This window comes from Zootoca vivipara, chromosome 16 (assembly GCF_965207765.1).
Source record: "Zootoca vivipara chromosome 16, rZooViv2.hap1.1, whole genome shotgun sequence".
Lineage (NCBI taxonomy): Eukaryota > Metazoa > Chordata > Lepidosauria > Squamata > Lacertidae > Zootoca > Zootoca vivipara.
The window spans coordinates 28,876,567-28,892,329 of NC_142599.1; the positions used below are offsets into that span (position 1 = coordinate 28,876,567).

The 15,763-nt window shown below is 48.7% G+C and overlaps 1 protein-coding gene across 1 annotated transcript; it reads right to left on the reverse strand.

The window, feature by feature from the left end:
- Positions 1–1,029: 1,029 nt before the first annotated feature.
- Positions 1,030–14,252, reverse strand: RIN1 (Ras and Rab interactor 1). The gene is made up of 6 exons (XM_088659977.1): positions 13,947–14,252; positions 7,500–7,680; positions 5,285–5,399; positions 4,957–5,029; positions 3,894–3,985; positions 1,030–2,163 (listed from the first exon to the last, which is right to left on the reverse strand). Exons 2-6 carry the CDS (start codon positions 7,677–7,679, stop codon positions 1,535–1,537), a joined length of 1,089 nt encoding a protein of 362 aa, XP_088516103.1. The 5' UTR covers position 7,680; positions 13,947–14,252; the 3' UTR covers positions 1,030–1,534.
- Between the last annotated feature and the right edge of the window lie 1,511 nt (positions 14,253–15,763).

A 15,763-nucleotide genomic window follows, 5' to 3' on the forward strand; every position in this document is an offset into this window, starting at 1 on the left:
AACAAACACTCTGTGAGCTGAGAGACTTCAGAGAAGTGTGACTAGCCCAAGGTCACCCAGCAGCTGCATGTGGAGGAGCGGAGACACGAACCCGGTTCCCCAGATTAGGAGTCTACCGCTCTTAACCACTACACCACACAGCACAAGAGTGTTCTCCCCGCTGTGGTTTCCAGCAACTGGCATTCAGAAGCATTGCTGCATACCCTCCAATATTTTCCCAATGAAAATTGGGACATCTTATTTCTTAATAATAATCATAATAATTTTATTGTTTGTATCCTGCCCATCTGACTTGGTTGCCCCAGTCTGGGCAGCTGGGCAGCTTCCAACACAGAAAAAATGAAACAGTAAACATTTTTTTTTAAAAAAACACACATCTCTATTTAGGGCTGCCTTCAGATTTCTTCTAAAGGTTATACTGTATACTGTAGTTACTTATCTCCTTGGCTCAGGGGTTGCATAACTTCATACCCACCAACATTTCTCTGATAAAAATAGGGGCATTTTAAGGAAAAGTGGGACATTCCAGGATCAAATCAGAAACCTGTAAATCCAGGTTACTAGAAAGTAGGGACACCTGGAGGGTCCGTTTCTGCCTCTGACCATGGAAGCAGAGCGAGCCATTGATAGTCTTATCCCTGTTACGTGGGATCTGTTCCTTTTTATTGTACAAGATCTGCATTAATGTTAAAACCCGCTTAAGCCTGCAACCCAATACCTACTTACTTAGACTCATAGAATTGTAGAGCTGGAAGGGGCCACGAAGGTCCTCTAGTCCAACCCCTGCAATGCAGGAATCTTTTGACCAACGTGGGGCTCGAACCCGCAACCCTGAGGTTGAGAATCTGGTGCTCTATCCCCACCAACTGAGCTATCCCCACAATGCAAAATATGTGTCAGAATAAAGACTCATTGAACTGAGCAAGATTTACTTCCCGGTAGGCAATGTGGTGAAAACCACTTTTAATAGTTAAATAACACCTGTCTATACTGGTGTTATTTATATGTATTTGACCAATAAACGAAGTATTTCTGTGTTAAGAAATTGTGGTTTATATTTATTAACAGCAAAACATGACTCAGCAATGGTGTAACACTCTTCCCCCCTCTAGGAGCGAGGACATCAAACAGCAACAAGTTTAGTTTTAAAAAAACTAAAGGTGCAAGGGAAAAAAACACAAGAAAAGTTCTAGTAACTTATTGGATGCAATTATACTTTGGGTGGGGAGCCTGTAGACTTCCAGATGTTGTGAAACTACAAATCCCATCCACCCTGCTGGCAAATGGAAAGCCAGAACTCCAACCCTCCCCGTCCTTCCATTACATTTTCTTCTCTCTCTCCTACCTCGCCTAAGCACCTAAGACTAGAGTGTTGCTCCCTGGCTCCAGATTCCCATTCAAAAACCAGGATAGGACCCACTTCACCCACTTGCTCTAATAATTTTGACATCCTTGCCTTCTATGGGAATACCTCCTGGCCCCGTTTGCGTCATCAAAGTTCCCCCAAAAGCCCAGCAGCTCCGGGAACCGGCGCTCAAGAAGGCTCGGGAGACGGAAGAAGGCAGCCTTTTACTCCGTTGCCGAACCTGCCCCTTTCTTGTTCCTGGAAAAAGTGACCCAGGCAAGATAACCCTGACTGGTCTTCTTCCCTAACATGCAGTGGCTCCTGTGAAGAAGGACCAGGGGTTAAAGGGCGCCCAGCTTGACCCATAAGCTCCTCCTTCTTGCTCTGGGGGATACTGTAAGTTTCCAGCCTCGCCGCCGCAGCCTGTGAGGAATCGTGAGGAAAAGGGTTGCGGTTGGGTAACTGGCTTCTCCCACCGGGGACAGGAGGGTGGGGCAGGTTCTTCTTCTTCTTCTTCCCAACGGGAATGGGGGGCGGTGGGACCGCCGGGGGGGACAGGGGGCTGACAGCCTCTGTGGACACTTGGACCTTGACGTTGTTCTTGAAGCGCTGGCGCCGGGTGCCCACGTCCTTGTGCAGCGTTCCGTCAGCCGGCGGGGAGGTGGGAATACCATGGGATCTGGCGGGTTGTCCGCAAACCAGCTTTGCAGAGCTCCCCACCTGGGTGCCGGTCATGGGGCCCTTGCCCGTGCCGGAAAGAGGCACCGGCGGAATAGGCCTGCTGAAGTCCTTAGTGTTCAGGGATGAGCTCCAAAATTCTGGGGGGCAGGGAATGAGGATGAAAAAGAGAAAGAACAGGCCGCGTTAAAAGAGCATTTGCTGGGCGCTCAAAGCTCTAGCCTGGCTATGATTATCTTTGTCAGGCCAGAAAAAAAGAAGAAGAAGGTGGAGATGCAAGGGTTGTGGTTGCTAGGCAACCACTGGGAGCAAGCTGCATCCATCAGTGACTAATATTGTTAGGAAGCAGTTTTATACTTGAGCCACATCTGCACCTTTGTATTTAAAGTTGTACTGTACCGCTTTAAACAGTCATAGAATCATAGAGTTGGAAGAGACCACAAGGGCCATCCAGTCCAACCCCCTGCCAAGCAGGAAACACCATCAAAGCATTCTTGACATATGCCTGTCAAGCCTCTGCTTAAAGACCTCCTTAAAGCCTCTGCTTAAGCCTCTGCTTAAAGACCTCTGCTTAAAGGCTTAAAGTCACGGCTTCCCCTCAAAGAATCCTGGGAAACTGTAGTTTATGGTTGCTGAAACACTTCCCCTCAAAAAGCTGCAGTTCCCAGGATTCTTGGGGGAAGCCATGACTGTTAAAGAAAAAGAGAATAGAAGCCGTGAAAATCTCTCGAATGGGTAATTCTAATGTCTATTTATATACAAAGAAAGTGAAATGAACTTAACCTAACCTAAAAGTGCCTGACGTCAAACTATGAATACTAAACCTAAATGAGAATTCTCTGAGAAGGGAAATACCTTAATGACAGACTTAAATAGGGGTTTTCTCGAGTGATATTAAATTAAATACCTGAAAGTAAGTAAAACTTACAAACTTAAATAGGGATTTTCTAGAATGAAATTAAATTAAATGAATATGAAGTTAAATAAACCTGACGGGTTGCCAGCTAGAGGGGTCCCGTTTCACTGAGACTATCAGTTTCCTCAAAGGAAAATGCAAAAGAAGTTTCAAAACCTAAATTAATAATCATTCATTGTCATACTCGGGAAAGGTTTACAAACCTAAGTTATAAAGCCCCCACCCCAAAAGGAAGGGGGAAAAGGATCCCACTTAAATCATATTAGCTCGAAACTTAGGCTAAAGTAGTTCTCATGATGTGGATACTTCTAAAAGTCGGCAATGACCTCCTTGGGGGAAGCCATGACTGTTAAAGAGGCATAATATGGCTTTCAATGCAGAAGTGGCCTTGATCAGTAATGTTTCTTGGGGGATCATCGGGCTGGATGTGGCCTTCCATACCTTTCTGTTTGCCCTTTGGGAGTCCCCCAGGCCTTGCCTCTGACTTGCATAGCTGCCAAGTTATCCCTTTTTTTCAGGGATTTTCCATTATGCTGAATAGGCTTCCTCGCGAGAAAAGGGAAAACTTGGCAGCTATGGACTTGCCCTGCTTCGCAACCCCCTTGAGTGTCTTTTGCCTGGCTGAAAACCTGCCCAAGAGCTCTTGCTTGGATGGAAGTCAGGGAGGGCAGGCGTCTCTGGAAACTTAGCCGACTGTAGAATGAGTTGCTCCACCCACTTTTCCCACTGGCCCCGCCCACTTTTGGTAAGTGGACCTCAGGAAGCAATGCAGCCCGTGAGATGGAGGAGGTTCTCCACCCCTGACATCCCCTGTCACTGAGCTGTGTACCCCCCCCCACCCCTGTCAAGGAGCCTAGGAAGTTAAAAGCCAAGCAGGTGAGTGTGGGGTACAGAAGTGGGGTTGCTGTTCAGGGGTTTGGTGCTGGGGGGAGATTTCAACACTGAGCCACTCACCAAGCCCCAAGTGAGCGATGGCCTCCAGCTGCTGGCAGGATGAGGCCTCCCAGATGAGCAGAGGAAGGCGCAGAGAGAGGGGGAGGATGTCCCTTGGGGGGGGGGAGAAGGGAAGAAGAGAAAGTTTGTCAAAACTCGGCCAGAACTTTGAAGAAAAAACCACGCACTTGGAAACCAGTAACCAGAACGTTCAATTTATATCTTTTGCTAAGCAGGAAATCATAGATTTGGAAGGGATCACGAGAGTAATCTAGTCCAACCTCCTGCGGTGCAGAAATCTTTCATCCAACATGGGGCTGTGGGCGTAGCCAGGATTTTTGTTAGGGGGGGTAGAACTGATGTGATTGGTCAGTTAGCTAAGTATTTCTATTGTTTTACTTGATGGGGGCAGCTGCCCCCCTTGGCTACACCCATGGCTGGGGCTCGAACCCACAACCCTGAGATTAACATCTGGAGAGTCACTCCCAACACCTGGAGGGTCACAAGTTCCCCATCCCTGGGCTACACTGACCAGTATTCCAGAGTTTCAGGTGGTGTCTTTCACAGTCACACCTGGCCATACCTGCAGAGATTGTGCTCAACCCCTGAGCCTTGGCACTTCCCCAGAAAGCTGTCATTTTAAAAGAAAATGGTCAGATAGAAGCCCTAGACCAGGCATCCCCAAACTGCGGCCCTCCAGATGTTTTGGATTACAATTCCCATCATACCTGACCACTGGTCCTGTAAGCTAGGGATCATGGGAGTTGTAGGCCAAAACATCTGGAGGGCCGCAGTTTGGGGATGCCTGCCCTAGACAATTCACTCAAGGACCTTCTCCCCTCACACATATACCGTATTTTTCCGTGTGTAAGACTAGGGTTTTTTAAACCAAAAAATAGGTTTAAATTTGGGGCTCATCTTAGACATGGGTAGTGCTGAGGGGTGTTTTCTTAATTTGGAGCCCCCCAAAATAGTCCTATACACGGAAAAATATGGTATATCTATTCAGGAGTTTTGGTTGTAGGGGATAATGATGGTCTCCAAAGAGGTGGCAGGGGTGGTCGGTCACAGGATGGGTACTTACGGGGTTGTGCAGTAGGAAGCAATGAGGTGCAGGAGGCTGGGGAAGGTCAAATCCGATCCCTCTAGGAAGATGACTGGAGAACATAAGAAATGGATGGAGAAAAGTTAACCCTGGGCCAGAGTTGGGACGAATTTCCTCCCCAAAATTCTCCTTCCATGAAAATTATTCCCAGAACACTTGAATAATCCCCCCAAAATTATTCCCAGAACACTTGAATAATCCCCCCAAAATTATTCCCAGAACACTTGAACAATCCCCCCAAAATTATTCCCAGAACACTTGAATAATCCCCCCCAAATGCAGGGCAAAACGCAGGCACCACCCTCACCTGCCCGCTCCTGGCATAAGCAACAGGTCGTCACAAAAGCCGGCGATGAATCGTCAGGGAGGCGTAAACACAGGACTTGACATTGCCGCGTATTTGATCTCCGCACTAAAAATGTCTGGGAGTGGGGAGAAGGGGGACGAGAAGCATGAAAGCAGGTTAAGACGATAACAAGGACACAGAGACAGCAACATCAATAGGTGGGAAGAGGTTCCAAATGCTAACTTTTTCAAAAAATGCAAATAGAATATACTAAGAAAGCATGGCTGCATTTGGATTAATAATAATAATAATAAATAATAATAAATTTTTATTTATACCCCGCCCTCCCCAGTCAAAAACCGGGCTCAGGGCGGCTGACACCAACAGAACCACAATAAAACATAAAAACAATTAATTAAAATACAGATTAAAATACAGTATTAAAATTTAAAGTGCAGCCTCATTTCAAGTAGGCCATAAATCCAAGCCATAAGGGAGAAAAACACAGGGGTCAGGCTGAGTCCAGCCCAAAGGCCAGGCGGAACAGCTCTGTCTTGCAGGCCCTGCGGAAAGATGACAAATCCCGCAGGGCCCTGGTCTCCTGGGAAAGAGCGTTCCACCAGCTTGGGGCCAGTACTGAAAAGGCCCTGGCTCTAGTAGAGGCCAATCTAGCCATCTTATGACTCGGGATCTCCAGAATATTATTATTTGTGGACCTTAAGGTCCTCCGCGGGGCATACCAGGAGAGGCGGTCCCGTAGGTACAAGGATCCCAAGTCGCATAGGGCTTTAAAGGTCAAAACCAGCACCTTAAACCTGATCCTGTACTCCACCGGGAGCCAGTGCAGCTGGTAAAGCACTGGATGAATGTGATCCCGCGGCCGGGACCCTGTAAGGAGCCTCGCCGCGGCATTCTGCACCCGCTGGAGTTTCTGGGTCAGCTTTAAGGGCAACCCTGCGTAGAGCGAGTTACAATAGTCAAGCCTGGAGGTGATCGTCGCATGGATCACTGTGGCCAGATCGGGGCAAGAGAGGTAAGGGACCAACTGCTTGATGCGGCGGAGATGGAAAAATGCCACCTTTGCTGTGGATGCAACCTGCGCCTCCATGGAAAGGGAGGCGTCAAAGGTTACACCCAAACTCTTGACAGAAGGCGCTGGTACCAATTGAGCCCCTGCAAAAGATGGGAGTTGGCCCCCCAACCCCATGTCGCCCCGACCTAGCCAGAGGACCTCTGTCTTCGAAGGATTTAGCTTCAGTCGGCTCCCACGTAGCCATCCAGCCACAGCTTCCAAGCACCTGGTGAGTGTGTCCGGGGCCGAGGCAGGGCAGCCGTCCATCAACAGATAGATCTGGGTGTCATCAGCATATTTTTTGCGGGTGGGATGCTGGTGTTGTAAATTTCCTGTATGAGCGAAGGGATTCTATGTGAGGCCCACTCTGATTCTATGGCCACGAGGAATTCTGGGAACTATAGTTTAAGTTCTTAAAGAAATGGGAGTGCCTGATCACCTCATCTGTCTCCTGAGAAATCTCTATGTAGGACAAGAAGCTACAGTTAGAACTGGATATGGAACAACTGATTGGTTCAAAATTGGGAAAGGAGTACGACAAGGTTGTATATTGTCTCCCTACTTATTTAACTTATATGCAGAATTCATCATGTGAAAGGCTGGACTAGATGAATCCCAAACCGGAATTAAGATTGCTGGAAGAAATATCAACAACCTCAGATATGCAGATGACACAACTTTGATGGCAGAAAGTGAGGAGGAATTAAAAAAAAACCTTCTAATGAGGGTGAAAGAGGAGCGCGCAAAATATGGTCTGAATGGGGTCACGAAGAGTCGGACACGACTAAATGACTAAACAACAACAACAATAGTTTAAGGGTGCTGAGAGTTGTTAGGAGGCCCCTATTCCCCTCACAGCACTACATTTTCCAGAGTCGCCTGTGAAGACGGATTGACTGTTAAACCTTCTCACTTCTGTGGAAATTGAGACATCCAACAGGTGAAGCTGTCTCCCTCACAAATGCCTTCCTACACTGCAGCCTGAATTTCAGACAGTCTCATGCTTCCTGAATGGAAAGGAGCCTCTGTTGAAAGGGAAAGGTTGCAGCCCAAGCCAGTGGGGAGTATGCAGTGGGGTCACTCAGAGTATGCTCAGAAGCACTATTCTCATCACTCCTATGCTCTAAAGTGGGGTGCTAATGATGAAACCCTGTCGATCCTCACCCCGGGAGGTTCACGCTGAAGGATGTGAAGTGCAGCGGCCGAGTTGATGCCGAGCTGGAGCCAAACCGGCTGAGTGATGCGCAGTCGTCCCACGAGGCTGATGCTCCGGGGGGAGGCCACCGCCCTGTGCTGTGGGTTGGCATAAGGCTCGGGATAGTCGTAGATCGGGTTCCGAGTCATCCTGAGTGGGAACAAAAACCTCCCCTGAGTCCAGCGTGAGGAACTGAAAGGGGTGCAAACGACAGGCAACCCAAGAGACCTGCGCTGCTTAGCATGATTTTACTTTATTCCGTTTCTTTTTTCTAAGTTTTTAAAAATTTGATTTTACAAATTCATTCACACAAATGTTATTCTTGCAAAAGTTAGAATTTTAACACAGGATTCTTCCAAATCCTACGACTTCCCTCCTCCCCTCTGTGGGTTCTTTAAGTCAGTGTTTCTCAACCAGTGTGCCTCCAGATGTTTTGGGACTACAACTCCCATCATTCCTGACCACTGGTCTTGCTAGCTAGGGATGATGGGAGTTGTAGTCCCAAAACATCTGGAGGCACACTGGTTGAGAAACACTGCTTTAAGTAACCTTTTCTACTGCATATTATAAATCCATCTAGTTTACAGTCCTCCAATGTATCCAAAGTCTATGTGTCATTGCAAGAGTTATTTAAAGCCTGCCAAAGAGCTCAAGTGTTTACAGTAGTGGTCTTTCAAATACAGTCTATACAGTGGTACCTCGGTTTAAGTACACAATTGGTTCCGGAGTCTGTACTTAACCTGAAGCGTACTTAACCTGAAGCGAACTTTCCCATTGAAAGTAATGGAAAGTGGATTAATCCATTCCAGACGGGTCCGCGGAGTAGTTAAACTGAAAGTACTCAAACCGAAGCGTACTTAAACCGAGGTATGACTGTATTTGCCCCATTTTCTGTTGAAGTTTTGGTCTTCCTGATTTCTGATTTCCCCGGTCAATCTTGCCATCTCTGCATAGTCCAGTAATTTCATCTGCCAGTCTTACTTTATTCCATTTCTATCCTGGGACATCACACATGTTGGGAGGAGGCTGCAAGGCCTGCTGCCACCACAGGGGGGTCCCGCGAGGCCTGCCCCCTCAAGATTGGCGGGGGCTCAGCCTTGTCCCAACTTACTTTGAGGGGTGTCCACAAGCCCACAGATTTGGTGCCTATGGCTTTCGAAGCACATTTGAAGCACATGTTTCCCCCTCAAAGAATTATGGGCGCTGTAGTCTGTTAAGGTTCGCTGAGAATAGTAACTCTGCGAGGGGTAAATGGCAGCGCCAAGAATTCCTGAGGGAAAGAATGTGCTTGAAAGGCGGTGCTGTGTACACATCATTTGAGTGTATACTTGTGGCTGAAATGTGATAGAGGACCTGGGATGTGGGAAGCTGTCTTGCATGGTGTTTAAAGGCTGGTCCGCCTAGCCAAGTATATTGTCTATGCTGACTCAGTGGCAGACCTACATTTTGGGGGCCCTGAAGCTCGAACTGTCCTGGGGGCCCCTTCGCAACCAGCAACGAGATCTGGGTCACCACTGTTACCGTCTTCAATGGTGTTGTTCCACAACAGGTCACCACACTTTTATAACATTGGTGCTAAGGTCTCAAACTTGTTGAAATATAGACAACCACAAAATTAGTCAATTCGAGTTGTGCGACTCAAATTGGGTCTACCAGACCCACATTTTTTAAAGCAATGTGAGCAAAAGTCGCATCTGGGGCCCCTTCAGGATTTAGGCTCTCTGAAGCTTAAGCTTCATTGGTTTCATAGTAGATCCACTCCTACACTGGCTAGCAGCATCTCTCCAGCAGAGAAAGGTCTTTCCCAGCCCTACCGAGAGAGAGAGAGAGAGAGAGAGAGAGAGAGAGAGAGAGAGAGAGAGAGAGAGAGAGAGAGAGAGAGAGATCAAAGGGGGGGGAGTTGAGAGGGAAGGATATCTGACAGGCACCAAGGAAGGCCTATGGACATATGTGTCTGAAGGAGCGTCTCCACCCCCATCATTCTGCCCGGACACTGAGGTCCAGCACCGAGGGCCTTCTGGTGGTTCCCTCGTTGCAAGAAGCCAAGTTACAGGGAACCAGGCAGAGGGCCTTTTCGGTAGCAGCACCCGCCCTGTGGAACGCCCTTCCACCAGATGTCAAAGAGAACAACAACTACCAGACTTTTAGAAGACATCTGAAGGCAGCCCTGTTTAGGGAAGCTTTTAATGTTTAATAGATTGTTGTATTTTAATATTCTGTTGGAAGCCGCCCAGAGTGGCTGGGGAAACCCAACCAGAAGGGCGGGATATAAATAAATGATGATGATGATGATGATGAGGATGATGATGATAGTGTGTGCCCATGGCTGACCACATTATATAGCCCACCAACTTGGACCAATTCATGAAAGATAAGGAAATCAAAGGCTACTAGCAGCCACAATGGCTATTTTCTTCCTCCACTGTCAGAGGCAGTATGGCTCTGAATGATGCAAGTTACTGAAAATTGCAAGTGGGTCTTGCTTCGGATCTTGCTTTTTGGATTTCCAGATGCATCTGGTTGGGTACTGTGAGAACAGGACGCTGAACTTAGATGGGTCTTTGGCCCTTTTTATGTTACAGTAGATGGAGAAACAGCTCAGCCCTATGCGTTTTATTTTCCATGCTCTGCAGAAATCCAACAGGTGCAGATTACTCTTGTGTGGAAATACAAGGAGCACCTGTTGAGTTTCTGCAGCACTGGGGTGTGGGTCACACTGTTTCTTTATTTCTAAGCACGGGAGCATGCCAGGGAGGGGGAAAGTTGCCACCCTCTGCAGAGACGCAGCTGGATCGAACATGAGCTGCAGGCGGGAGCCATCCTCGAGCTGTTACAAAACACAGCGGGGGCGAAAGAGGAGAAAGTAAGGCAGGCTATGAATCAGCTCCGTGGCATGAGAAGCTGCAATTTGGAGACGGGAGGAGCACAGCATTGAGTGGATCACTTAGCGGCTGCCCTGCCCCACAGGGGGGAGGAGAAGCCTGTGGAAATGGGCCTCCTGCTGGGGTGGGGAGAGCTAACCCCTTTGTCTTCACCCCCAACCCGAAACAAAGCTGAAAAAGCTTCTTAGGGCAGCTTCTCACTTTGGCTTAACCCCCTTTGTTCCATTTGCCATCTCTCCCACCCACAAACAGTCCCGATGCAGACTGCAAGTTCCTTAACCACCATCACATGTATAAAGCACATGGCATTTTCCATGTGCTATCAATACATTTTTTTTGACAATAAAATAAGTTGGTTTCCTGACTGCAGGCTCAGCCATCTAAAAGGCATGGCACAGAAGGAAAAGGAATGAGGAGGGAAGAGGAAAGCAAGCATGGGAACAGGGGGATGGAAGGAGTCTGGTTAAATCTCCCCCAGCTATGATAATTCTTGCTTGTGGCTTTCGTTTAGCTAGTTTGGCAGCTCACGGGAAAATAAAAACAGCAAAAATAAAATGCGTAAAAACTGCTTTGAAATAATAGCAATTAAAAAATCAAGGAAAAAATGAAATGGGCAATGTAAATATCATAGAATCATAGAACTGTAGAGTTGGAAGGGACACTGAGGGTCATCTATTCCAACCCGCTGTGATGCAGGAATCATACATGACAGAAGACAGCTTCTGACAGTTCCCTCACCGTGAAAAGTGAGGCTACATGGAACCAGGCAGAGGGTCTTCTTGTTAGTGGTGCCTGCCCTGTGGAACGCCCTCCCATCAGATTTCAGGGAAATAAACAACTACCTGGCTTTTAGAGGGCATCTGGATGCAGCCCTGTTTAGGGAAGTTTTTAATGTTTGAAGTTTTATTCTGTTTTTAGTGTTCTGTTGGGAGCCGCCCAGGGTGGCTGGGGAAACCCAGCCAGATGGGCGGGGTATAAATAATAAAATCATCATAATCATCATTAATGTGTGAAAGAACTATATTTCTTAAAGACACAGCAGTCTCCCCTGTGCCTCATTCCCAAGAGCCCTGTAATCTTGCTCCTGCGCAGCAGAGATTGGGGTGACCAGCAACAAGGGTGTTAGAAGTGAGGTCTGTGTTTCCTAGAGGAAAAGGCCTGAGAGCAAAAGGGTGCCTGAAGTCAAAACAGTGAGAGTTCTGAATTGCAACACTCCTTGAGCAGTTCCAGGGGGTGGACCAGCAGGAGCTTGTAGACCTGCCAGGGCCCCCAACCCCACACACTGCAGCTCAGAAGAGACCTTGATGACTGCTGGCAATTCATAATAATAATACTAAGCAGTCATCAAGGTCTCTCCTGAGCTGCAGTGCGTGGGGTTGGGGGCCCTGGCAGTTCTACAATGTCCTCTTCTCGAAAGACCCTCCTAATGTAGCCAATAGGAGTTTCCTCTCCCTCCTAGAGAGAGCCTAATTGTGTCACAAGCAGGGGAGGGGGGGAAGGTCACACAGGTAGGGAAGGGTTAATCTTTCTTTCTCCAGCTATGTCACACAATCCCCAAACACACACACACACCCGCCTCACATAATATTTAGGGGATTTTGGGGGTGGGGAGGAACCTATCAGATCCATCTGTTAGAATGGATCAGGCTAGAACTGATTCGAATCTCTTCTCAGCCACCCATAAAGCCCAGCGGGTGACCTACCTGATTCGGTTGTGAGGCTAAAATGGGGAGGGGGGCAAACCACCTTGAGCTCCTAGTGAGGGAAAGCAAGATATACAGTAGGTGAAAGAAACAAAAGAAAATGAAGTCTAACCTACCTCACAGGGTTGTTGGAAGGTGGGGGGGGGCAGGGGATGGGAACTTGAGCCAATTAGCCAAAAATGCTGGGCTCAGCTAGGCCAGGCTCCCATAGTACAGTCGGTAGAGCATGAGACTCTTAATCTCAGGGTCGTGGGTTTGAGCCCCACGTTGGGCAAAATGATTCCTACAGGGGTTTGGACTAGTGACCCTCATGTCCCTTCCAATTCTACGATCCATCCCCACAACTCTCGACATGCACAGAGGGCGGGGCAGGAGTGACATCAACACCAGGCCAAAGATGAGGTGCAGAATCACATGCAAAGACATGTGGGAAGAAGGAAAGAGGAAGAAAGAAGTTTGTTTCCATGCTTCCTTCCTCCTGACATCGTATAATTGGGGGCCCGGGGTTGCGTCCCTTTCAGTTGGAGCTGAACAAGGCCCTGTTTGCCAATGATACAACTCCAGGGCTGGGGAACCTGGTGCCCTCCAAACAGTAGACTCAAACTCCCATCAGCCTCTGTCAGCAAGTCCAGCGGTCAAGAATGGGTGTTTGTGTTGTTCATGAACATGCCCTGGCCAGCACCCCACTCTTGAGCTCAGCAACCCAGGAGCCAAACCTCCCACCCTTCACCAGTGAACACCAGTAAGCCCGTTTCTGCAAACCCAACAGTCCCCAGGGATCAGATATCATAGCTTTGAGATACCCCCCTGAGGATATGGGTAAATATCCTGCTAAGTCCCACTGAGAGTAGAACCCTTTGAAATCAATGGCCGCACGACTGACTTAAGTTTTTATTTCAACGGGTCTATTAAGAGTAGGACTGAGCTGGATACAACCCTATGCATGCTGACTCAGGCACAACCCCCCACTGAGTTCTGGAGTGGGGGGGCAGAAGGGGCAGGTTAAGTGAATTTAGGATCAGGGCCAGTGTGACTCAGCATGTCAAGGCTAGAAGACTTGCGTTCAAAATCCCCAGCCACGAAGCCTTGGGCCAGGCACAACTTCTCAGCTTGTCTACCTCGCAGGGTTGTTGTAGGATAAAAACGGGGAGGGAGAAGGTGCTGTCATATTCCTTGGAGGAAAGGCAGGATATAAAATACTGCAGAATAAAATAAAAGCTTGCCCAGTGCCCCCAGACCCTAGCAACCCACTTAATCCAGAGTGACTCTCATCCTCTGGCGCCAGATGCAAAAGGACGGAGGCTTGTTGTCCCTTCACCCTAGGAATGGGGGAACCGGCAACTGCTCCACAGATGTTGCTGAAATCCAGCCCTGACCATTGGCCATACATGCCGGCTGTTGGGAGCTGGGTTTGAACAGCCCCTGGGTGAGCAACGGGAGGCAAGCGGGAGAATCTTAACTTTTTCCACCTCTGCCATGCGGCTGAGAATCCAGAGCTGGAAATGACCTCAGGAGTCTCAGCTCCCAGTTCCTTCCTGATCAGCAGCACAGCCCTAGTATAACATCCCCGCACAAAACACACACGCAGCACACTTTCTAGCAACGGGACCACAAAGGTGATCTCCACGTGACCAGCTGTATCCTTTAGACGGCACTGCCCTCCCCGAAGCAAGGAGTCCACAAACAAGGAAATCAACTGCTGCGGGGAGGCGCCGTTGGCACCAGTTCCCAGCAATCGAGTTTGATCAATAGAGGAAGGGAGGAAATTCCCATCACAACGCCCCCCCCAGGGTACCCCAAGCAAGCCCCCCTCCCCATCCTCGCCACTCACCTCTCCTCTCTCCGGCAACTCCACGGCGTGTTCCTTTGCCTCCCCTATCGCACTCGGTTTCTCTCTTGGCTGCGCTCATCTCAGCTGCCTGAAGACGTCTTGGCTGAGATCCAGCTCCGGGGCGAGGCTTGGGCAAGCGGCACCGGGAAGGAGGGTGGGCACCTGGCTTTCAACAACAGACTCTTACTTCATGGGCTGAAATCTTGAGAAGGCTGAGCTCACCGCAGGGCTCCTGCCACGGGAGAGGCGGCTGGCTTTGTAAAATGCCAAGGAAGAGCAGCAGCAGATTTCACAGAATCATAGAACGGTTAGAAGTTGGAATGGGTCCCTGGGATCATCTAGTCCAACCCCCTGCAATGCAGGAATCTTTTTGCACAATGTGAGGCTCCAACTCACGACCCTGAGGTTAAGAGTCTCATGAGCTATCTGGGTCAGTTTGATTGGAAATGGAAAAAGGGAAGGAAGCACAAAAGGGGGAGTCTCTGAGCAAGTGCAGAGAGCCTTCCATGTTTCAACCCTCTCTGTAATAGCCTTTGCCAACCTAGGGCTCCCATGGTGATGGGATAGGCAGACAGAAACATCTGGAAAGTCCCAGATTGGCTAAGTTTGCTCCAGAAGTATTATTATTTAGTAGGGAAGGTTTATTCAGATTCCCACTTCCATTTTTTCCCCTTGCTACTTCACTGGGTTTGTCAGGGAGCCCTAGAACGGAAAATCAGTTCCCAGAGTTCAGCTCCCAAGTAATGAGAATCACAGAATCGTAGGCTTGGAAGGGAGCTCAAGGGTCATTTAGTCCAACCCCCTGCAAAGCAGGAATCACAGCTAAAAAGAGAGAAATAATAATGACTTTCCAAACAGTCTAACGTAGGCCAAGTAAAAGGCATCTTCTCTGAGGGCTACCTGGCCAGAGGTGCTAAACTGGAATCAAATTGCCATGTGCTCTGTTGACAGTACATTGCCCTTGCCAAGCCACTCACACATTTTATAAAGGAAGATTCCCTACAGGGCAAAGGGGCAGAGGAACCCGTATGCCATAGCTTATGCCCCAGAGCTCAAAACAAGGCAGAAGTTCTATTTGCCAGACACAAGTAGGGCTGAATGAGGCAGTTCCCAAGTACAGTATAGCTTCCTGCAAAGCAGGGTCTCTGCAGTTGCACAGCAGCCTCATTGCTTTGAGTTGGCTGTCGAGCATTCAAATCTCATCCTAGCTAACAATGTGAGGTCAGGAAGGGATTTTCTTCATCTTCAGCAAAATATTTCATTTTGGCCTCATGCTGTTGTTTTTTTTGTCTTCTTGAAGATCATCTTGGTCAAAGCCTCTGTTCACAGCTCTTCTTGTTTAGCCGCAATAAAGTTTCCCATCTCTTCTGTTTTAGCACCTGAGAGTTTCTCGTTCGTTTCTGAGAAGCAGCGCTTGTGAGCAAAGGAGAAATGGGCAGGAAAGAGACAGAGCAAAGGTCTAGCCCAGCTTTGAAGAAGGAAGGAAGGAAGGAGCCATGGCGGGGAGCGGGGGGAAGGATCCGGTTGGTTGGTAGGAGTCAGGAATCCCTTTGAGTCTTTCTGCTCTTGTTCCAGCTGCCTCGGCCAATTCCCCGGCAAAAACTTCTTAAGAACTTAAGGAGAGCCCTGCAGGATCAGGCCAAACGCCCATGCAGTGCAGCATCCTGTTCTCACAGTGGCCAGCCAGATGATTTTGGGGAAGCCTGAAAGCAGGGGTGGAGGAAAGGGGTGCGGTGGATGCGGGCTGCCCCAGGTGTCACCACTGAGGGGGGTGACAAAATGTTGGGCGGCACTCACCGCGGAGCCTGCAGCGCACC

What these genes read in the sequence shown, in the direction of transcription:
- RIN1 (XM_088659977.1), bottom strand. Translation starts at nt 7,679, where the DNA reads ATGACTCGGAACCCGATCTACGACTATCCCGAGCCTTATGCCAACCCA. An exon ending in GCTTCCTACTGCACAACCCC is followed by an intron (nt 3,986 to 4,956) that starts GTAAGTACCCAT and finishes CCCCCCCCCAAG; the next exon opens with GGACATCCTCCCCCTCTCTC. An exon ending in CATCGCTCACTTGGGGCTTG is followed by an intron (nt 2,164 to 3,893) that starts GTGAGTGGCTCA and finishes CCTGCCCCCCAG; the next exon opens with AATTTTGGAGCTCATCCCTG.